This window comes from Castor canadensis, chromosome 10 (assembly GCF_047511655.1).
Source record: "Castor canadensis chromosome 10, mCasCan1.hap1v2, whole genome shotgun sequence".
Classification (NCBI taxonomy): domain Eukaryota; kingdom Metazoa; phylum Chordata; class Mammalia; order Rodentia; family Castoridae; genus Castor; species Castor canadensis.
Window position 1 is genome coordinate 85,749,056 of NC_133395.1, and position 25,148 is coordinate 85,774,203.

At 37.2% G+C, this 25,148-nt stretch overlaps 1 protein-coding gene across 3 annotated transcripts in view; it reads right to left on the reverse strand.

The window, feature by feature from the left end:
- LOC109678973 (phospholipid-transporting ATPase IB-like) overlaps window positions 1-25,148 on the reverse strand; it is a 310,438-nt gene that overhangs the window by 178,420 nt on the left and 106,870 nt on the right. For all 3 annotated transcript variants that reach the window (XM_074043762.1, XM_074043761.1, XM_074043760.1), the window contains 2 exons: window positions 23,996-24,065; window positions 1,628-1,712 (listed from right to left, as the gene is read on the reverse strand). In XM_074043762.1, coding sequence (XP_073899863.1) covers window positions 1,628-1,712; window positions 23,996-24,065 — 155 coding nt within the window. The remainder of the gene's footprint in view (window positions 1-1,627; window positions 1,713-23,995; window positions 24,066-25,148) is intronic.

Consider the following 25,148-nt stretch of genomic DNA (forward strand, 5'->3'; position numbering starts at 1 on the left):
TCCCTACCCTTTTTTGTTTTATTTTTCAGATAGGCTTTCATACTTTTGCTCATGATGGCATTGTACCATGAGCTATCTGTCTCCCATGTAGTTGAGACAGGAGTGCACCATCATAGCCAGTTTGCTCTTTGAGAGAGGGTCTTGCTAACAGTCCAAGTTGGCCTTGAACTGCGATCCCCTATCTCTGCCTCCCAAGTAGGTGGGATTATAGGTGTGAGCTACTGTGCCCACAGGAAAATCCAAAAGCATTTTAAGCATGCTTCATAGGGACCACCTCCGTCTGCCCAGGCTCCCTTTATTGTCTCTTCTCTGCTCCTCTTTATTCACTGTGCCTTTCATACAGTCCTCTTCCACACTCTCCACCTCTCTACATTATCTGGAATACCTTTCCCAGAAAGCCACATGGTTCTTCCTTTAGTCTCTGCCTAAATCACCCTGTAGACAGAGCATGGCAGTGCTCTCTGATCCCCTTGTCCTGTTTTACTTTCTTCACATCACTCAGTGTGACCTGACATCATCTCCTTATTGGTCAAGTCCTTCAGGGCTTGAGTGTTATAAATTTGATTCACTGCTGTGCTGGAGGTTTTGAGCAGTATGTGGCATAAAAGTTGGTCAATAACTATTTGTTGAATGAATGGGTGTGAGGGTTTTGATTTTTCTGTTACTGCCAAATCTCTAAATTAACAGAAAAAAGCAAACCATTTTGTGAGGATATGTTTTTCTAAAAATTTAAGCCAACTTTACTTCAATTCTAACTCAGGCAAAACTCCAAATATGTACCTGAAGATTCCCTAGAAATTATCTCTCTATGGCATAAATGCAGAAGTCGTTATTCTGTTTTGTGTTCAATTATAATATAGTTCCTATGTGTCTATCTAGTACAGCCTGCCTATAGCACATCTACATTTTAAGATAGCAATAAAAGGCCCAAATTACAGCCTTGAATAAAATACCCATTTTCAGCTGTACACAAATGTGTCTGTGTGAAGCAGCTGCTGGTACACTAAAAGGAGAATATGAGGTACAGTTTTCACAATATTACTAGCTTTATTCTTATATGATACTGCACCTTGCTTTTCAATGCCTCTGCCAAACATTTAGTGAATGTTGTTTTTATATGAAACTCACTAATGGAATTTTAATTCCCTATAAGATGGTTAAGTCCCAAATGAGAAGAATAACAAGAAAATAACAGTAAATTTTCATTATGACACCTTTTGGAATTAATGTATGAAGTAATCAACTTCACAATGTACAATACACACTGGGAAAGCCTTTTGTTTTCTCCAACTGTGGGCCAAGTTCCTAATACAACTAGTGAAAAGTAATGATGCACTGAAGACACTGAAAGATACATAAAAAACATTTACTTTAGTGTTTGCTCCTAAGCACAAAAGTGCTGGAGGGAGAAAAAAGAGGTAATAAGAATAACATATCAGCAAGGTTTCTTTGAGAAATCCTTTAGTTTTAAGGAAGCAGAAGACATTTCAAAGTCACATATACAAAGGAGCTCCCTTTGCTTACCTGAGTGACCAACAAACATCAGTGGCATACTCTCAGGTAATAATTTCAACATTTAAGAATAGCAGTTCCAAAGGGGACTGAATTCTAAACAGCATTCACTTACCTTCTGTGGCAAAGTACTCCAGGTGGGCTAATGTCTCCTGCACAAACAGAGAATCTTTTGAAAGTCTCTCATAGATCACTGTATCCTATAAAAAAAATTCCCTGTAATTAGCATTTTATGTAAGCATTTGAGTCAGAATATTAAGGGATGTTTTATAATTTTATTATTACATCTAAGAGATGTGAGATATTTGAGCAGCCACAGGGAAAGTGCAATTCCAGAATGAGTTCAGAAATAAGTTTAAAAGTATGACTTGGTCTAGTCATTTTGGAAAAAGCCAAATCTAAACATTGCCAATAAGAAATGTCAGACAGGACCACAAGCAGGAAGACTAGTAAAAAAAACACTATCATCATTTCACATATAGTCAAATTTGTCAAAGAAAAAACTTTAAATCTATGGGAAAACACACATATGGAAATAATGAGAACAGTTAAATGGCATAAACTAGGTGATTTGAATGCAAGTTAGCTTTCTAGTCCTACAGAAGTTGGTAAGCAGTCCCAAGCTGAGTGGCTCTCTGTTCAAAGATACACCAACACAAGAAATACTGATCAAGAATCCAGTGTGGAGGAGAAGCTTAACTGGCATTTCTCACTATGTATTTCAAGTAGAGCTTAGTAATTCACAGATCATTCTTATACTGTTCTAGAATTGAGAAAAGAAGACTATTTTATTCCCTTACATGTTAAGAGAAATCTTATCAAATATGAAATATACCACTATAAATGTAATAAAAGGAGAATATTTTATTCACCAATTTACTAGCATGGGGAGGTCTGTAAATGATTAGAAAAAATACTTTGATATTACACTTCTATGGTGGAGGTAGATGCTCAGGGGGTATCAGACATCAATGGGGATGATTTAATAATAGTGTATTTTTATTTTGATTTAATTATTTTAAAAGATAACTGTTTAGCAAAATTAATAATAATGTGGTATTTTGTATTATTTATAACATTTAAATGTCTGACTAGGATAGCACAAAGATTAGGAGGGAAAAAATTGAATTATAATGTAATAAGGTTCTAATACTATACATGAAGTAGTATAATACCACTTGAAGGTAAAACACAATGAATGAAAAATTACTAGTATAAACTATTAAAATTTAATATAAACAAAGGAAATTGCAATAAAATAAGTAACCCAAAGAAGTAAGAAAAAAGGAATAAGTAAAACAAACATAGATCAGACAAACAAAATAAATGGCAAGATGATATATTTAAACCTGGACATATTGAAGGGGTTGAACAGACCAAAGTAAAGTATACTCACAACAGGGATACATCAAAAATCCCTTTGAACATTGATTTAGAAATTAATAACAAGACAGGTCTACAAAATTGGTGCATGGGGGGTCCTTATGGGAGGCGAGAAGGGTGAACAAAGGATATTAAGGTGAGGGTATGGTTGATGTATGTCATATACCTATATGAAATAGAACAATGAAACCTCTTGGAATTGCTTGAAGTGGGGTGGGGAAGGGGTCTGGGGAGGAGATGGTGGGGGCAATCTAATGTACAATATAAACCTATTTGGAATTGTCACAATGAATCCCCCCTGTACAACAAATATATCCTAATAAAAGATTTTTTTTAGAAACTGGCCATATTGACATAGACAGTATACAAGTGGTCTAAACACCTCAGTTAAAAGGTAGAGACTTTCTGAGTGGATGAAAACCATAAGAACCATCTACACGCTTACAGACACATAAATGTTAAGAGGAAGGAAATAGATACAAATAAAACTAATAAAAATGTGGAGTGCCTAAATTAATGTCAAACAACATAGATTTCAGAGTAAAGAGTATTAACAATGATAAAGAATCATTCTTCAATAACAAGTCGATTCATCAAGAGGAAAAAACAATCCTAAATGTGTATGTATCTAAGAGAAAAATCTTCAAATTATGTCAGGCAAATCTAATAGGTCTTCAAAAACACAAATTCACAATTACAGTTGTGGACTTTGATATTCTTTTTTCAATTAATTGACAGAACAAGTAGACAAGAATCATTAAGGATGCAGAAAATTTGAACATTTTCAATCAACTTGACCTAATACCTAATTATTAATTATAAAACATTAGAAACCCAAACACTACAACCAAATATTTAACAAGATAAAAAAAATCTCCATAAAAGGAAATTACACATTAAGCCAAAGAAATAGCTCTGGAAATATACAAATATTTGGAGACTAAATAAAACAACTCAAAATAATCCATGGGTGATTCCAAAATGGCAGATTGCTGATATGTACCACTTTCTGAGACTCTACGAATCTCCTCAAGCACGCGGCTGCAAGGAAAACTGAGCAAGTTAGTAGGCTAAAGGAGGGTGCCAGTTTGAAGACAGACAGTAGAAGTTCAAATTTTCTGTGGGCATGAATGTGGACCCTCTCTACCCTGTGCCCCTCACAGCCTGTCTTTTTTTTTTTAATTGTTGTAATTGTTGTGATGCGAACTGCTTCCCACAAGAACCACTTGCAAGGACCATCCTGTGAACAAAACTACATGAAGGGCTAAGAGCCGGTGGGCAAGTCTTGCCTGGGTCACCACACAGAAGCTGACCAGTGTCTGTGCCACACTACCTGGGGCAAAAAGGCCAGCAAGGAAATGAGCCAGCCAGGTGAACCAGTGTCAATCCTGAGGTCTGTTGCAGCTGAGCTCAGCACACCCATGTAAATACATCTGACTCCTGGGCAAGGCAGACTAATTAAAGGCTCCAATGTGGCCATGGGCTGGTAAGGGTTGGGTGGAGCCACTTGAATCAGGAGCTCTGTTAAAAGGAAGGGATAAAAAGCGAGCAGGTTGGCTGACTAGAGCTCAATATCAGGGTCTCTATCCCAAGACAAGGAGGGCACAGAAGCGACATGGCCAGCTAGCTAGAACCCTTAACCCACCACCCAACACAGTAGTTCATGCATATACACAAGTAAGTAAGTAATGGGAGCTATTTGCTCCTCACACTCCAAATGAAACATTAAAATGGAGAAACATTAGAGGAGGAAAAAACCCTCATCATGAACAAGCCAGAGAGACACTGGACTCCATGATTAGGGAAAGTACTTTGAGATTGGCAGAGTACTTTCTGATTCATTAGCTATGCTCAGAGATGCCACCACCCACCCCTGACTGCTACCCCACTCACCTGGAACTACTCACTAAACCCCAGCAGCTGTATTAATCCAGAGACCACTCCCTTCCAGAGTTTTACCACAAGAGGAGAACTGCAGACAAAAACCTGATAACCAGAGGGTGGAGGGGAATATCAACTGTACTGAGAGAGCCACACAGACCTTCACTCTTCTCTTCAATAAGGAAGAAAGACTGACTTTAATAAAAATAGGTTTACATTGTCATTTCCCCCCTATATTTTCCTTTCTTTTCCCCCACTTTTCCTATCTCTTACTTATAAACTATTATACTGGCAGTTAGTTCTGCCTCCTTTTATTGTTGGTAGCATTTCTATAATTTTGCAATCCCTGACAATAGCACCCTTCTCCACAATAATTGAACTATATCCCTATGCACTAGTAGGGATAGTAGTTGCTTACCTGCAACCCTCACATTTTACTCCCCTTTCTCATCTTTCTTCTTTCCTTTTTCACATTCTTATCTTTACTACCTAAGTTTTAACTCCTCTGAATATAAGTTTTCTTTCTCTAACCCCCTACTGTACCAAATTAAGAATGCTAGTCCCCTTCATATATGGTGTGACTGGTTGTATAGATTGTGTCAATGGTATTTTACTCCATGTAAATATCCAGTTTGATTGGTGAATTTGTTATTGCTCAGTTATACCCCCAGGCCAGTGGTCACAAACATCACTTCAGCCCTGCCACTATACTAACCAGTCCTGAGAGAATATAGAGAATAATTCAAGAGAAATACTTTAGATGACTAAAATTCCCAACCAACTAATTGAATACAAGTGAGTAAATCTTAAAAGCACAGGAATACAAAAAAAATCGAGGGAAAATGACACCTCAAAAGGTCAAAAAAAATCACAACAAAGGACCTGATTAAAGGTGAAGAGGATGAAATCTCAATTTTTTTAAATTTTATTTTGTTGTTTTTACATTTGCTTACGTGTATACATTATTTGGGCCACTCTCCCACCCCCATCCCGCCTCCAGGTAGAACCTGTTCCTCCTTCTTGTTTTCCTATTTTGTAGAAGACAAAATATAAAAGATAATAAGAAAAACATGGCATTTTGCTAGTTTTGAGATTAGCAAAGTACTTTTTGACCCATTAACTATGCTCCGGGATGCCACCATCCACTATAAGGATAGCTACACAGGGAGATTCTTTGTGTTGTTTCCATGTATATGTATGAAATCTCAATTTATGAGCTTAAAAATGATGAGTCACCAATGAGATGAATGTAGACATACATTCTTCAATGAAACCAAAGAGTAAGAATAAATGATTAAATGAATCCAAAGTGAATACAAATAAACAACTAAATGAATTCAAAGATACAATGAAAAGTTCAGGACTGACAGATTCACTGCTGAATTCAGACCTTTAAAGAACTAAAACCAATACTCCTCAAACTTTTCCATGAAATGGAAAGGGAAGGAACACTGCCAAGCTCATTCTATGAAGCCAGAATAACACTCATCCCTAAACCAGATAAGGACACAACAGAGAGAGAGAGAGAGAGAGAGAGAGAGAGAGAGAGAGAGAGAGAGAGAGAGAGAGAGAGAGGCCAAGCTCTTTAATGAACACAGATGCAAAAATTCTCAATAAAATATTAGCAAACCAAATTTCAAAAACAAACCCCAGCATATCAAGAAGATCATACACCATACAATCAAGTAGGTTTCATCCCAGGGATGAGGGATGGTTCAACATACACAAATCATTAAATATAATACAACATATTAACATAAGCAAAGACAAAAACCACATGATTACCTCAATAGATGCAGAAAAAACCTTTGATAAAATTCAACATCCCTTCAGGATAAGAGCTCTAATAAAACTAGGAATAGAAGGAATGTACCTCAACATAGTAAAGGCTAGAGATGAGAAGCCAATTGCCAACATCATACTAAAGGGGAAAAACTGAAACCTGAAACCATTTTCTTTAAAGTCAGGAATAAGACAAGAGTGTCCACTCTCTCTACTCCTATTCAATAGCCTTGGAAATCCTGGCCAGAGCAATAAGACAGGAAGAAGAAACAAAAGGAATTCAAATTGGAAAGGAACTAGTCAAACTATCCCTATTTGCAAACAATATGATCTTATCCGTAAAAGATCCAAAAAACTCCACCAAAAACCTCCTAAACACTATAAACAGCTTCAGAAAAGTACCAGATTACAAAATCAATTTACAAAAATCAGTAGCCTTTCTCTACAACACCAATAAATAGATTGAGAAAGAATATAGGAAAATAATTCTATTTGCAATAGCCTCAAAAAAATTAAATACCTGGGAATAAACTTAACAAAGGATGTAAAAGAATTCTACAAGGAAAAATAAATCATTGAAAAAAGAAATTGAAAAACACTACAGAAGATGGAAAGATCTCCCAGGTTCATGGATTGGTAGAATCAACATAATGAAAATGGCTATGCTACCAAAAGCAAGCTAAATGTTCAATGGAATTCCCATGAAAATTCCAGTAACAGAGGGATCCAAAATGGCGGCTAGGTAGGGACCCAGAAATCCTAAACTCTGTGACCCCAGAAACTTCCTTGAACCATTGGAGCTACATTTGAGTTCATTCTGATTGCTTCTAGCCAAAATAATAACCGCTATCACATTAGGTGCAGATAAAATTCAATGACTGACCCTTAAATCAGCCTTTAATTGCACCTAACAGCTAAGAAAATCCCGCACAGCACAGCCAGCAAGGCATGTCTGGCTCTGGGAAAAAAGCCCCCCCTGACTGTTTCTCTTTTTTCTTCATTCTCCCAACAAGCAGAAGACAGAGCATCAATCAGACTCAAACTCTGCGACATCTTAGACCATTAGCCTGTGGAAAGCCTCCCTATGCCTCATCCACACTGAAAAAAAAGCAAGACATTTCCCCATCCCCCCACCAGCCGACTCCAAAGCTGTTTGTGTGAAATTGCAGAATGAACAGGTGAACATCACATACCACACGCGACTCCCCTACCCACCTACCCACCCTGGGAAAATAATCCAGTGCAGTCCTGGGCAGACTGAACCCCTTCCCCATGCAAAACTGAAAAACATAAACAGTGAACTGTAATCTAACACCAACAGTGGAGGTGGTGGTGGTATGCTGTACCTGCCCTGGAGAAGGGGGGCCGGGCAAGCAGCCTAACTCTCAGTGAAATGTGGGAAAAACAGCAAAGCTGAGAGTGGGAGCAGGTTGACAAGCCAACCTCCCAGAGGAGCTGCTGGCACCCAGCAGAGATCAGGAAAAGCACAAGGCTAAGAATGGGGATGGGGGTACACCAACCTCCCAAAGCAGGGCAGCTGGTGGATCCTGGAGCTGATCTCTGGGACAGAGGGCAACATTCAAAACTGAATTGCCCTACCTTGCTGGGGGAGAAACTGACCAAACAGAGCTGAAGCTGAAGGGCAATGTAGCTGCTGTCTGGTGAAAACAATAGCTCTGAACATTCTGCAAAAGCTGGCAGTCTTACCTCACCTCACAATTCCAACTTGTGGACAGAGGGAACCAAATACTACTCACAAGCCAGTCATTTGATGAGACTACATCAGGTGAGACTACATTGCTTATATGCCAATACCAGGATTGGACACCTAAGAAATACTCCAGAACTTCTACCAAAAGAAGTTTTGAATTTTTTGTGGTTCCTGAACCTGGTGCTTTTTATTGTGCTTTTTAAATTTTTTATTTTTATTATTCCTGTGCCATTAACTTCACCATCACTTATCTCTTCTCTGTATTCTTATTCTCTTCACTTTCCATTGTTCTCCCTCCCAACTACTCTTTCTGCCCCTTTTCATCCACTCTTTACCCATGTTCACCTCTCCCTCCTATCCTCCCCAACCTGTCACCACACTGCCCCCCCACACACACTCACCACCTGCTGACTAGCCTACTGTACCAACTGTTCACAACCCTAGCCCCCTGCAATCCCCGCACAAGCAACCTTCCACTAAAACAAGAGAAATACACCAAAATGCACACAAAGGCCACAAAACCCAGCAGCCTCCATACCTCTTCCACCACCACCCACTCTTTTTCCTGCCCCCCCTTTTAGTGCCACCTTTACCAATCCCCCAAAATCTGTAACTAGCCTAATAACCATTACCTGTCCCAACTCCCACTGTTTATACACATTATCACCAAAGGGTTTTATATATAACATGTAAACACTGATCTGGCATTGAACCTGTGAATTTGTTATTGCTAAATCACATCTCCAGGGCAGGGACAGAAAGAGCACATCAACTTAGCTAACAACCAAGTCAGTCACAACATAAAAATTAAATCAGGGAAAGAAATCAGGCAATCAAAACCACCAACTAACCTATCAAAAACATAGTTGCACAGCATGAAGTGGAGCAACAGGAAGAAGAAGGGATGGAAACCACTCTCCTCAAAAAAATAATTCAATATAGGATTCAGTGGGAAATGAAGAAAATGGATAACCAGTTCCCAATCTCAACAAATCAATGATAAATTTCAATAAAGAGCCCAGTGACACCCACATAAAAACCCTCAAAGAAGAAGTTTTGGAAGATATCACTGTGAAATTCATGGAGAAGATAATACACATGGCTAATGAGAATGTACAAGATGCACTGAAGAAATTTCAAGACACCAAAAATAAAGAGCATAAGAAAACACAGAAACAAATAAAGGACTTCAGCAAACATGAAAGTGAAACAAAGGACACTGTAAAAAGGGAAATATATGAATTAATGATGACAGCACAAAATATAAAAGAGGAGTTGAGCAAAGATATGGAAAACCTCAGAGAAAAGAATCAAACAGATATCCTGGAAATAAAAAGTCCATTTAGTCAAACAAAAAATACAGTGGAAGGTCACTGTAGCAGACTAAAAGAAGTGGAAGACAGAATCTCAGAGCTCAAAGATAAAACAGAAATTAAAGAAAAAAACAGAAGCAATCTTAGTCAGACAACTCAAGAGGTGTGAAAGGAATATGCAAGAACTCAATGACTCCGCCAAACCTGAGAATCATGGGCATTAAGAAGGAGAAGAGATGCAAGCAAAAGGAATTCATAAAATATTCAATAAAATAATAACAAAACATTTCCCAAATCTTGAGATAGTTGCCCATTCAGGTACAGGAAGCCTTCAGGACACCAAACAGACTTGACCAAAATAGATCTTCCCCATGACAGATTATCATTAAAACAATAAGCACAGAGAACAGAGAAAGAATACTGAAGGCTGTAAGAGAGAAAAAAACAAATGATGTATAAAGGTAAATCCATCAAAATCACAGCATATTTCTCAAAAGAAACCTGAAAAGCAAGAAGGGCATGGAGTAAGGGATTTCAGGCACTGAATAAAAATAACTTCAGCCCTAAGATACACTACCCAGCAAAACTATCATTCAAAATTGACAGAGCAATAAAAATCTTCCATGATAAACAGAAACTAAAACAATATATGACCACTAAGCCACCACTACAGAAGATTCTACAAGGAATTCTGCACACAGAAGATGAAAGCAAACAAAACCATGAGAGGATGAGAAGTTTCAAACCAAAGGAGAAAAGAGAAGTAATCAGAGAGTAGCATTGATTCAACTGCATACAATCAAATTCTTCAACAACAAAAACAATGAAATGGGAGGAATCAACACATACCTATCAATATTAACACTGAATGTCAATGGACTCAACTCCCCCATCAAAAGACTGTTTGGCAACATGGATTAAAAAAGGTCTGACAATCTGTTGTTTACAAGAAACCCATCTTATTGACAGAAATAAACACTGGCTTAAGGTGAAAGGCTGGAAGAAGATTTACCAAGCCAGTGGCCCCTGAAAACAGGCAGAAGTAGCAGATAAAGTAGACTTCAAACCTACATTGGTCAAATGAGATAAAGGACACTTCATACTAATAAATGGGGCAATACATTGAAAGGAAATAACAATTATCAACCTATATGCATACAATAAAGGACTTAAAAACACATGTAGACGCAAACACAGTGGTAGTGGGAGACTTTAATACCACTTTATCACCAATAGATAAGTCATCCACACAAAAAATCAAGAAGGAAATCCTAGAACTGAATAACATCAAATGGACATAAGTGATGTCTACAGAATATTTCATTCAACAACAGCACAATATACATTCTTCTCAGCAGCCCATGGAACTTTCTCCAAAATAGATCATATCTTTGGGCACAAAGCAAGCCTCAGAAACTATAAGAAAATAGAAATAATTCCCTGCATTCTATCTGATCACAATGCATTAAAACTAGAATTCAACAACAAAAACAAGAAAAAATATGCAAATAATTTGAGGCTGAATAATACATTGCTCAATGATCAGTGGGTCACAGTAGAAATAAGAGAGGAAATCAAAAGGTTCCTGAAAGCTAATGAAAATGAAAACACGACCAACCAGAACCTATGGGACTTAGCAAAGGCAGGGAAAAGACCCAAATTAGTAAACTCAGAAAAGAAAAAGGAGAGATAAAAACTAAAATCAAGGTAATCCAGGGAATCATCAAAGAATACTTTGAGAACCTATATTCCAATAAATTGGAAAATCTTGAAGAAATGGACAGATTTCTAGATTCTTATGACCAGCCACAATTGAACCAAAATAATCACCTGTATAGAATTATAACACAAAATGCAACTGAAGAAGCAATAAAGAGTGTCCCAAAAAAGAAAAGTCCAGGACCTGATGGATTCTCTGAATTCTATCAGACCTTTGAAGAAAAACTAATACCATCTCTCCTTAAACTTTTCCACAAAATAGAAAGAGAAGGAACATTGCCTAATTCATTTTATGAAGCCAGTATTACACTCATCCCAAAACCAGACAAAGACACCTCCAAAAAGGAGAACTATATGCCAATTTCATTAATGAACATCGATGCAAAAATCCTCAATAAAATAATGGCAAACCAAATCCAACAACACATCAGAAAGATCATTTACCATGACCAAGTTGGCCTCATCCCAGGGATGCAGGGGTGGCTCAACATATGCAAATCTATAAATGTAATACAGCACATTAATAGAAGCAAAGACAAAAATCACTTGATCATCTCAATAGATGCAGAAAAAGCTTTCAATAAGATCCAACAGGACTTCATCATAAAACCTCTAAGAAAACTAGGAATAGAAGGAATGTACCTCAACATTGTAAAGGCTATAGATGACAAACCTATAGCCAACATCATACTTAATGGGGAAAAATTGAAACTATTTCCCCTAAAGTCAGGAAAGAGACAAGGATGCCCCCTCTCCCCACTCCTATTCAACATAGTCCTGGAATTCCTAGCCAGAGCAATAAGGCAAGAAGAAGAAATAAAAGGAATATAAACAGGTAAAGAAATAGTAAAAATATCCCTATTTGCAGATGACATGATCCTATACCTGAAAGACCCAAAACAAACTCCACCCTCCTAGACATATAAACAGCTTCAGCAATGTAGCAGGGTACAAAATCAATGTGCAAAATCAGTAGCCTTTCTATACACCAACAATGAACAAATTGAGAAAGAATATAAGAAAATAATTCCATTTACAATAGCCTTGAAAAAAATCAAATTCCTAGAAATAAACTTAACAAAGGATGTAAATGACCTCTACAAGGAGAACTACAAACCACTGAAGAAAGAGACTGAGGAAGACTATAGAAGATGGAAAGATCTCCCGTGCTCATGGATTGGTAGAATCAACATAGTAAAAATGGGTATACTACCAAAAGCAATCTACATGTTCAACACAATTCCCATCAAAGCCCCAATGACATTCATCACAGAGATTGAAAAATCTACCCTAAAGTTCATTTGGAAACACAAAAGACTACAAATATCCAAGGCAATACTGAGCAAAAAGAGCAATGCTGGAGGTATCACAACATCCAACTTCAAACTATACTACAGAGCCATAGGAATGAAAACAGCACGGTGGCACAAAAACAGATATGAAGACCAGTGGAACAGATTAGAGGACTCAGATATGAATCCACACAGCTAGGCCCACCTTATTTTTGACAAAGGTGCCAAAACCATACAATGGAGAAAAGACAGCTTCTTCAACAAATTTGCTGGGAAAAAGTGGTTATCTACCTGCAGAAAATTGAAACTAGATCCATGCTTGTCACCCAGTATGAGTATCAACTCAAAGTGGCTGATAGTAAGGATTTTACTATCAGACCCAAAACCTTGCAGTTAGTACACAAAAGAGCAGAGACTACCCTGGAGACAATAGATATAGACAAGAACTTCCTCAGCCCAGCAACTAAGAGAAAGGATGGACAAATGGGACTACATGGAATTAAAAAGCTTCTTCACATCAAAAGAAATGGTCTCTAAACTGAAGAGATCACCCACAGAATGGGAGAACATATTTGCTAGCTATACATCAGACAAAGGACTGAATATACAGGGAGCTCAAAATACTAAACTCCCCTTAAATTAGTGAACCAATAAAGTGGGCAACTGAACTAAACAGAACTTTTTCAAAGGAAGAAGTCCAAATGGCCAAAAAACAAATGAAAAAATGCTCACCATCCCTGGCCATAAAGAAAATGCAAATCAAAACCACACTAAGATTCCACCTCAATCCTGTTAGAATAGCTAGCATCAAGAACAGCACCAACAAATGTTGGCGAGGATACAGGGAAAAAGAAACCCTTAAACACTGCTGGTGGGAATGTAAGCTAGAACAACCACATTGTAAAAAGATATGGAGGCTTCTCAAAAAACGAAACTTAGATCTGCTGTGTGATCCAGCAATCCCACTCCTAGGGATATACCCAAAGGAATGCAACTCAAGCTATTACAAAGGCACCTGCACACCCATGTTTATTGCAGTACTATTTACAATTGACAAGCTACGGAAACAGCAAGATGCCCCACTACTGACAAATGGATCTAGAGAATGTGGTATTTATATATAACGGAATTTTACTCAGTCACAAAGAAGAATGAAAATTTGTCATTCGCCAGTAAATGGATGGAATTGGAAAACATCAACTTAAGCAAAGTCAGCCAGGCTCAGAAGGGCAAAAATTGCATGTTCTCCCTCATATGCAGATTACAGACCCAACAAATGCAGTAATATTAGGACATGGGTCACACACTAAGAGAAGAACATGCACGGGAGGAACAGGGAAAGGGAAGGAAACCTAAAACTTGAATGTGGTTGATGTGCTCACTGTAGAGGAGCAAATAAAGTAATCTTAAACTGACAGAGGCCACTATGGGAAGGGGACTAGGAAGCAGTGAAGCGGTCTGGCAGAGATGAACCAATGTGGTATGCAATACATAAGTGCATGGCAGCAACGCTAGGAATCTCTCTGTATAGCTATCTTTATCTCACACTAGCAAGAACGCCATGTCTTTCTTATTATCTCTTATACTTTCTCTTCAACAAAATCAGAGAACAAGAGGGATTTCTTTCTTTTCTTTACATTTGTTTTGTATTTTTTCAATAAAGTTGTATAAGAAATTTATGTTACCTTTGATGATTTTTTTTATTTTATCATTTTTACATTTACTTGCATGTATATATAGTGTTTGGGCCACCTCCCCACTCCTCCTGTCCCCTTCCCCTCACTTTGGGGCAGAACCTGTTTTTGGACATCCAAAGAAACAATTACTAGATTCAAAAGACAACCCACAGAATGGGAGAAAATCTTTACCAGCTATTCAATAAACAAAGGATTAATATCCATTTTATACAAAGTGCCCAAAAAGCTAAACACCAAAAGAACAAGTGATCCAATTAATCACTGGTCAATGAATTGACCAGACAGTTCTCAGAAGAAATTAAAGTCGCTAATAAAGAAATGCTCAACATCCTTAGCCATAAAGGAAATGCAAGTCAAAACTACACTAAAACTGCGTATCATCCCTGTCAGATTTGCCATCATCAAGAAAACAAGCAACAATAAATGCTGACAAGGCTGCAGGGAAAAAAGGAACCGTCATAAACTGCTGGTGGGAATGTAAGCTGGTGTAATCACTGTGGAAATCGGTATGGTCTTCCTCTTAAACCCAAAACTAGACTCACCTTATGACCCTGCCATGCCACCCTTCATACATTGGATTGAATGTAAATCAACATACAAGAGATATATCTGCCTACCCATGTTTATTGCAGCTCTGTTACAACAGTTAAACTGTGGTATCAGCCAAGATGCCCAATAAGAAAAATAAAAATGAACTTATATAATTTGCAGGAAAATAGAACCAGAGATCATCATGTTGAGTGAGATAAGCCAAACTCAAAAAGCCAAATACTGCATGTTCTTCGTGTTCTTCATTTGTGGAATCTAGATTTAAAATGGTGATGGTGATGATGATGATGATGATGGTAATGAGACATGAATCTGAAAGTGGGACAGTTTGGGAGGAAATCACCAGATAGGGAAGTGGGAAAGGTATGGATAATGTGGGGGGAGGGGGAAGAGGATCAAAATATGCTATATGTATATGTCCAAAGACAGCATAATGAAACCCAGCACAAACGCTGTTTGAAAATGGGTGGAGGAGTGGAAGGAAGAGGAATACAATGGAGGGGTGAACTTGTTCAAAGTTCACTGTGAACGTGTGTGGAATTTCTATGATGAAACTCCCTGGATTATTCATTTAGATTAATTGAAAAGGTAATAAAACTATTACAAAATTACAAAAAAAACCCTCATGGGCCAAAGAAGAAATCAAAAGGAAAATTAGAATATTTTGAGTTAAATACAACATATCAAAATGTGAGAGATGCTTCTAAAGTGTAGTCAGGAAAAATTTATAGCATTAAACACTTATATTAAAAGGGTCTCACATCAAGTTCCACCTTAGGAAACAAGAAAAACAGGGATGAATGCAGGCAAAGGAATGGAAATAATAAAGTTAAGAGTGGAAATTAATGCAATACAAAGCAGAAAAATATTTAGGAAAAATCAGTTAACATTTCTTTGAGAAGATGAGTAAATCTAGCAACTGTCTAGTCAGCCTAACCAGCTATAAAGAGAGAAGACAAAAATTGTCAATGTTTGTATCTAGGCCATCAAATTCAATAACATGGATGAAATGGACCAATTCCATGAAATGCATAATTTGCCAAAACTTGCATGGGAAGAAATAGATAATTTGAGTCCTACATACATTGAAGAACTTGAATTAATAAATAACAACTGTCCAAAAGATATAAAAAACAAATCCATATGGGTAACTGGTGAATTCTACCAGTTAAATAAAAAATTATACCATTTCTCTATAATCTCTTTCAAACACAAAAGCAGAGAGAATACTTCTTAACATATTGTATGAGGTCAGCATTAAACTAACTATCAAAATGAGACAAAGATAATACAATAAAAGAAAATTATACAACAATAGATCTTATGAATATAGATGCAAAAATCCTCTAAAATATAAGCAAATGGAATAGAACAGGTATAAAAAGAATTATGTATCATAACTCAGTGGGATTTATTTCAGGTATGCAAGGCTAGTTAGACATTCAAAAATAAATTCCTATAATCCATCACAACAACAAGCTAAAAATGAAAAAAATCATATGATCCTATCAACACAGTCAAAAAAGCTTCTGACAAAATGTAACACCCAATCATGATGAAAACTCTCTGTAATCCAGGAATAGGGAGACACATTCCCAACTTGATAAAGATTATCTACTAACCCCCCTCAAAAAAAAACCCTCAACCACCAATCTCCTCTCACCACTCTTTTTTTAACATTGTATTGGAAGCACTGGCTAATATAAATATAGCAAGACAAGAAAAGGAAATAAAAGGTTTATAGATTGGGAAGGAAGAAGTAAATTTTGTTCACAGATTACATTATCATCTACTTACAAAACCCAAAAAAAAGTGGCAAAGTATCAGTGTCTTGGAGACAGAATAGACAAATAAATCAATGGAACAGAATAGAAAGCCAGAAATAGATCCACATGAATATACAAAATCATCTTTTATTTTTTTGGTAACGTTGGGGTTTGAACTCAGGGCTTTGTACCTCCTAGGTAGGCATCCTACTGCTTGACCCAAGCCACCAAGCTGAGTCAACTCATCTTTAACAAAGGAGCAAAGACAATACAATGGAAAAAGATACTTTTTTTCAGCTATTGATTCTGAAACAACTGGACATTCATATGTAAGTCAATCTAGACACAGACTTTACACCCTTCACAAAAATTAACTCAAAGTGGTCTTAGACCTAAATGTGGAGAGCAAAAGTATAAAACACCTATAAGAAAACAAAGGAGGAAACTAAAGATAATCATGTATATAGCAATGATTTTTAAAGATACATCACAAAAAGGCATGATCCATAAAAGAAATAATATACAAATCAGACCATATTAAAATTAAAACCTTCTGCTTCTGTGAAAGACAATGTCAAACCACAATGTCAAGAACTTGAAAGAAATATTTGCAGAAGATACATCTGATAACGGGCTACTATCCAAAGTATACAAAGGTTCCTTAAAACTCAACAGTAAGAAATCAAATAACCCAAGTTAAAAATTGGCCAAAATAAAAAAATCCTGCACAGACACCTCAGCAAAGAAAATACACAAATAGAAAAATAAAGGCTCAACATAATCTGGCATAATTAAACTGAAAATTCAGTCAACAATGGCATACTATTATGCACTTAGTAAGATGGCTAAAAAACATTGTCTGCATTGAGAATACCAAATGCTAACAAGGATGTGAAACAACATGGTTTCTTATTCATTGCTGGTAGGGATGTAAAATGGTACAGACACTTAGGAAGATTTTTGCAAAATATCATATGACCCAGTATCAAGCACCCTGATATTTACCCAAAGGACCTAAAAATTTATGTCTACACAAAAACCTACACATGAATGTTTTAGCAGCTTTATTCCTAATTGCCAAAACACAGAAGGACTCAAGATTTCCTGGCATAGGTGTATTACTGGAGAGGGCACCTTTGACATGGAGTTGATAGAAATGAGATCAAGTAAAGTGTGCGGGAATGTAGGCAAGGTTTTAATTTGGGTTTGACAGGCAAAAAGGAGTAGAGTACTGACCAAAGAGGTCAGGATGCTCTCCAAAGAGAGAGGCAAGTGTCTGTTGATTTGCTGGGGTGGGCTAATGGGTGGTCATCCTTTTTCCTGAAGGAATGCAGGTTTTTAAGTTGCTGCAGCTGCTGAAAGAGCACAAGGGTGGACCGGAACAAAACACATACCATGCTTTCAATAGGTAACAAGCTAAGGGCCCAGGAGATAAAGGCCTAGGAGTTTACCTTCTGTCTTCTTGTTGTGGTTCCTAACTGTCTGAGATGTATAAACTGTGGCATATCCAAATAATGGAATATTAACCAGTGCTAACAAGAAATAAGTTAGAAAGTCATAAAAAGCTATGAAAGAACTCTAAATGCAAGTCATTGTGTGAAAAAAAATATTAAAAGGCCACATATTATATGACTCCTAAGTATAACATTTTGGAAAAGGCCAATCTCTGAAGGTAGTAAAAAGGTCAGTGATTGCTAAAGGTTAGGAAGGAGGAAGAAGAGGTGAAACAGGATTTTTAGGGCAGTGAAAATATTCTATATGATTCTACAATGGTAGATACATGTTATTCTTTATTTGTACAAACCCATACCATATACAACATTAAGAGTGAACAGTAATGTAAACTATGGACTTACGGTGATTACGGTAAGTTCATGTAAGTTCACCAACTATAATAAATGTACCACATAGGTGGGAGTTGTTAGTAACTGGGAGGGCTACACATGTGTGGGGCAAGGGTTATTTATGAGATCTCTGCACCTTCTTCATTGAAAAATGTTTAAATCTTTTTATTAGTGTATAATAGTTGTACAGGGAGTTTCGTTGTGATATTTCCATATATGTACACAATGTACACTTATTTGGTTCATTCCCTCCATTATTCTCTCTCTTCCTCCTCCCACTTCTTAAAATGGCTGAGACAGATTTCAATGTTCCATATTCATATATGTATAGAAAATACTGTAAACCTAAAACTGATTTTTAAAAGGTTTTTTAAAAATAAGGAAGGACAAATATTTATGAAGACATCACGAAATAGAAAGGGAAAGAACACTGCTTAACTCATTTTATGAAGCCAATATTACTCTCATCCCAAAACCAGACAAAGACACCTCCAAAAGGGAGAACTATAGGCCAATTTCCTTAACGAACATCAATGCAAAAATCCTCAATAAAATAATAGCAAACCAATCCAACAACACATCAGAAAGATCATTCACCACGACCAAGTCGGCTTCATCCCAGGGATGCAGGGGTGGTTCAACATAAATCTATAAATGTAATACAGCACATTAATAGACACAAAGACAAAAACCACTTGATCATCTCAATAGATGCAGAAAAAGCCTTCGACAAGATCCAACACTTCATTATAAAAGCTCTATGAAAACTAGGAATAGAAGGAAAGTACCTCAACATTGTAAAGGTTATATATGACAAACCTACAGCCAACCTCATACTTAATGGTGAAAAACTGAAACCATTCCCCCTAAAATCAGGAACGAGACAAGGATGCCCACTATCCCCACTGCTACTCAACATAGTACTGGAATTCCTAGCCAGAACAGTAAGGCAAGAAGAAGAAATAAAAGGAATGCAAATAGGTAAAGAAAGTGTCAAAATATCCCTATTTGCAGATGACATGATCCTATACCTTAAAGACACAAAAAACTTCACCCAAAAACTCTGAGACACCATAAACAACTACAGCAAGGTGGCAGGATACAAAATCAACTTAGGAAAATCATTAGCTTTTCTATACACCAACAACGAACAAACTCAAAAGGAGTATATGGAAACAATTCCATCTACAATAGCCTCAAAAAAAATCAAATACCTAGGAGTAAACTTAACAAAGGATGTGAATTACCTCTACAAGGAACACTACAAATCCCTGAAGAAAGAGATCGAGGAAGACTACAGAAGTTAGAAAGATATTCCATGCTCATGGATTAGTAGAATCAACATAGTAAAAATGGCTATACTATACATTATACGTCTACATGTTTAATGCAATTCTCATCAAAATCCCAATGACATTCATCACAGAGACTGAAAAACCTACTCTAAAGTTCACATGGAAATACAAGAGACCATGAATAGCCAAGGCAATACTAAGCAAAAAGAGCAATGCTGGATGTATCACAATACCAGACTTCAAACTATATTACAAAGCAATAGCAATAAAAACAGCACAGTAGTGGCACAAAAACAGACATGAAGACCAGTAGAACAGAAGAGAGGACGCAGATATGAATCCACACAACTATACCCACCTTATTTTTGACAAAGGTGCCAAAAATATACGATGGAGAAAAGACAGCCTCTTCAACAAATGTTGCTGGGAAAAGTGGTTATCCGTCTGCAAGAAACTGTAACTAGATCCATGTTTATCACCTTGTACTTGCATCAACTCAAAATGGATCAAGGACCTTAATATCAGACATGAAACTCTGAAGGTAGTACAGGAAGGAGCAGGGAATTCTCTGGAAGCAATAGGTATAGGCAAGGACTTCCTCAATAGAACCCCAGCAGCCCAGAAACTAAGAGAAAGGATGAACAAATGGGACGTCATAAAATTAAGAAGCTCCTGCACAACAAAAGAAATGGTCTCTAAACTGAAGAGACCACCCACAGAGTGGGAGAAAATATTTGCCAGCTATACAAATATCCAGAATTCTGTAATATACAGAATATACAGGGAACTTAAAAAACTAAACTCTCCTAAAATCAATGAACCAATAAAGAAATGGGCAAGTGAACTAAACAGAACTTTCTCAAAAGAAGAAATTCAAATGACAAAAAAACACATGAAAAAATGCTCACCATCTCTAGCCATAAAGGAAATGTAAATCAAAACCACACTAAGATTCCACCTCATCCCTGTTAGAATAGCTATCATGAAAAACACCACCAACAACAGGTTTTGGTGAGGATGTGGGGAAAAAGGAACCCTTGCATACTGCTGGTGGGAATGCAAGCTAGTGCAACCACTCTGGAAAAAAATCTGGAGGCTTCTTAAAAATCTAAACATAGATCTGCCATATGATCAAGCAATCCTACTCCTGGGGATATACCCAAAGGAATGCAACACTGGCCTCTCCACAGGCACCTACACACTCACGTTTATTGCAGTGCTATTCACAATAGCCAAGTTTTGGAAACAACCAAGATGCCCCACTACTGACGAATAGATCAAGAAAATGTGGTATTTGTAGACAGTGGAATTTTACTCAGCCATGAAGAAGAATGAAATCTTATCATTCGCAAGTAAATGGATGGAACTAGAGAACATCATTCTGATTGAGGTTAGCCAGGCTCAGAAGACCAAAAATCGTATGTTCTCCCTCATATGCAGACTTTAGATCTAGGACAAATATGGCAATGCTGTTTGACTTGGGTCACATGACAAGAGGAGAGCACATATGGGAGGTAGGGGGATAGGTAGAAAATCCAAAACATGAAAGCGTTTGATGTCCCCACTCCAGAGGAACTAATACAGAAACCTTAAAGTGACAGAGGTCAACAGGAGAAGGGGAACAGGAACCAATGTAAAGATCAGTTAGAGATGACTCAACTTGGGTTGTAACACATTTGTACATAGAAGCAATGCTAGGAATCTCTCTGTATAGCTACCCTTAACTCAACTAGCAAAAATGCTTTGTCTTTCTTATTATGCTATGTCTTCTCTTCAACAAAATTAGAGATAAGGGCAGAACAGGTTCTGCCTGGAAGCAAGGGGGGTGGGGAGGAGGGAGGAGGAAAGGGGAAGAAATGGCCTAAACAATGTATGCACATATGAATAAATGAATTAAAAAAAAGAGAATAAGAAGGGGTCCTCGTCCTCCCAAACCATGAAAACTTAAAATAACGCAGTCACAGTATAGCCTGGGCACAGATCTAACCATCAAAAGATAATGACCCCAGAAACTGAGCCACATATGCATGGAAATGGTGTGGCTAAAATTAGCATTACACGTCACTCAGTCCAGGTGAGGACAATTGGCTGTCCATACTGCAGGAGGTAAGGGAGGGGAAATGTCCATCCCACCTCATACCACAGACCACTCCCTGCCCCCTGCACCAAGATTAAAACCCTAGGTAAACCGGGAGCTGGTGGCTCATGCCTGTAATCCTAGCTAATCAGAAGGCAGAGATCAGGAGGATCAAAGTTCGAAGCCAATCACAGGCAAATAGTTCATGAGACCAATCTCGAAAAAAAAAACCCATCACAAAAAAAGGGCTGGTGGCGTGGCTCAAGTGGTAGAGAGCCTGTTTAGCAAGCATGGGGCCCTGAGTTCAAATCCCAGTTCCTCGAGAAGAAAAAAAAATTTACAAAGAACAATGAGACAAAGAGAAAAACAAAATGCTAACAGGAGTATGCGTTTATTCAATGACTAGATGGGCAGGGGAGGGGAATATGAAATACACACAAAAGAAGAAACCTAACTTACCCTCCCTTTCTCAACCTTACCTCATCTTTCTCAACCTGTCTACTTGGGTTCTCATCTGCTCTATGCCCTGTGATGCAATGTGTCTAACAATCAGAATTCAAGCATGAGGTCCTGAGTTTAAACCTCAGTACTGCCAAAAAAAATCCATTTTTTAAAAGTCAGAATAAACAGTGGCCACAAGTAACTAAAATCTTAGTGACTTTGTTTACAACAGAGGCTTATTTCTTTTTTATTGCTTTGTGGGTTTTCTTGGGGGGGAGTAAAAAAAATAAAAATAAAGGTTTTTTTAAAAATAAGGAAGGGCAAATATTTATGAAGACATTTCCCCACAAAGAAATTAATAGATAGTGTGTAAGAAAGAGTTAATATTAAAGGCTAATGCAGCAGCCATACTTGCAAGGGAAATACCCACTTGCAAGGTTGGCCCTTGGCAGGCATCCAGGAACTAATAAACTAAATAAGGTGGTATAAACTTTGTCTTTGTGATTCAATGGGTTCCTCCAGGCTCTGCCTATGTCTTTCTGCTTTATGATCTGGCTGTGTATCTTTACTGTGCTATTCTCATAAATGTTAGCCATGAGCACAACTGCATGATGAGTCCCATGAGTCTTCTTAGTGAGTCTCTGAACATAGGGATGGTCTTGTGCACCACCGCCACAAATGGCAAATAAACACACCAAAAGATGCTAGCTATCATGTCACAACATGTAAATGTAAACAAAAGCCAAAATGAAATACAGCATGATAAGAATGACTGAAATTAAAAGACTAACCATGCCAAGTGTTGACAGGGATTGTGGGTAGGAATGTAACCAGTTTGGTGGTTTCTTAAAAAGTTAAATATACATTTGCTATGTAATCCAGACACTTCACTCCTAAATACATGTCCAAGAAAAAGGAAACCAAATGTCCAACCAAAGACTTGCACACAAATGTTCATAAAAGTATTATTTGTAGTAGTCCAGAACTACAAACAAAATATACACCAATAGGCAAAGGATAAGCAGACTGATACAGCATACAATGAAGACACTACACATTAACACAAAAAAATGAAGTACTGACATAGCTACAACATGAATGAGTCTCAGAATGATTCTGAGTGCAAGAAGCCACTCACACATTCTTTATGAGTTCATATATATATTTTAGCAAATGCAAACAACTATAATGTGACAGAAGGCAAATCAAGATCAAAACTTATCAAACTGTACACATTAAAAATGTGCAGCTCATTTTACCTCAATAAATCTGTTGTACCTCAATAAAGCTGATTTTTTTTTAAAAAAGTATATATGATAGTGAACACAAAAACTTTAAGAACAATTTTAGACTAGCAAAAGGAAATTCATGAGATCCATCAAATCCAAACATTTTGGGTTGGAACTGGGATCAAAATTCCTGCTATAAATCCTTAGCATCAACAAGCTTATGACTGGTTCTCAACAGAACAATTAAATGACAGTGAACTTTTCACTGCTTAACAAACATTCTTATGCAAGCCACCATCAATTTCAAAGGGTTTTGGCTATGGGGAAAAGCTCTTTGGCTGCTTTGAAATGAGGTTTTGGTCCTAGATGATGCTCTTGACAGCTGATGGCAACAGCAGATAAAAAGTAACATTTAACGATATTGTGAGGTCATGAAAGTCTTCTGACAAGTTGTCAGAATGAAGAGAGAAAGGGTTCATGTGAATAATGAATCCCAATACTTACTGCTCCTTTGCAGTAGAGCCGGAGCTGTCCCATAGGAGTCCGGACAATTACGGACATCCTTTTTCTACTGCTAGAACAATATTAAAACATGTATTTATTAGTTTCTCTTTTCTTTAGTACAGGAACACACATACAACCAAAGTCAAAAGAATTCTGGTAGTTCAAGTCCTTAGCTGACAATCAGCAGGAAGGTCAACATGTTTCTTCAATTTCCAGTCTTTACTTTTTCTTTTTTGCTGGGACTGGGGTTTGAACTCAGGGCCCTGTGCTTGCTAGACAGGTGCTCTACCACAAGAGCCATGCCATTAGCTGTTTTTGTTGTTGTTATGTTTTCAAATAGGGTCTTATGTTTATGCCCAGGTTAATCTGCACCAAAATCCTCCTATTTATGCTTCCTGTAGCTGGGATGACAGGCATGTGCCATCATGCCCAGTTTTTATCAGTTGAGATGGGGGTCACACTAACTTTTTGCCCACAATGGCCTGAAACCATGTACCTAGGATTACAGCATGAGATGCTGTACCTCTTTGTTCTTTTTTTTTCTTTAATCTAGCTCCTTAAACTAGGATTCTAATTATAAATATCTAGATCCCTCTACTATTTCATTATATTACACATATATTATATATATGTGTATATGATTTTACATATAATCATGTGTATGACTCCCACATATGTATATAAGACACAGAATGTCATAATTATATGCATTATTAAATATAGATTTACTATGTAGTACATATATTTATTTAACATTGTTATATATATGTTATATCAATGTAACATTATAAATAGACAATTATTAAAAACTGATGAAGAAAGAAGAAAGCTGCCCTTGGCTCTGTGTATTATATAGTCCTTGCATCTCTATCAAGTAGATCTTCCTGACCCCATTTTGCTGCAAATAGATGTTAATCTTGCTTGCTCAATAAATGTGAGTTTTTAAAAATGTATTGTTCTGTCTTAAAGTCCTCTTTCCCCCACCTATTTAATTTTGCAGAAAGAATTTACACTCATTGCTATTATTTGACTTAGCCCATGTAGACTTGTAGATCTCCCCTCTCCACCTTATCCCACACATTGACAAAATGAACTGCCTGAAATAGTTCTTCTTCCCTGACTCTTAATGTTTGGATGGCTCTCCATCTTCTAT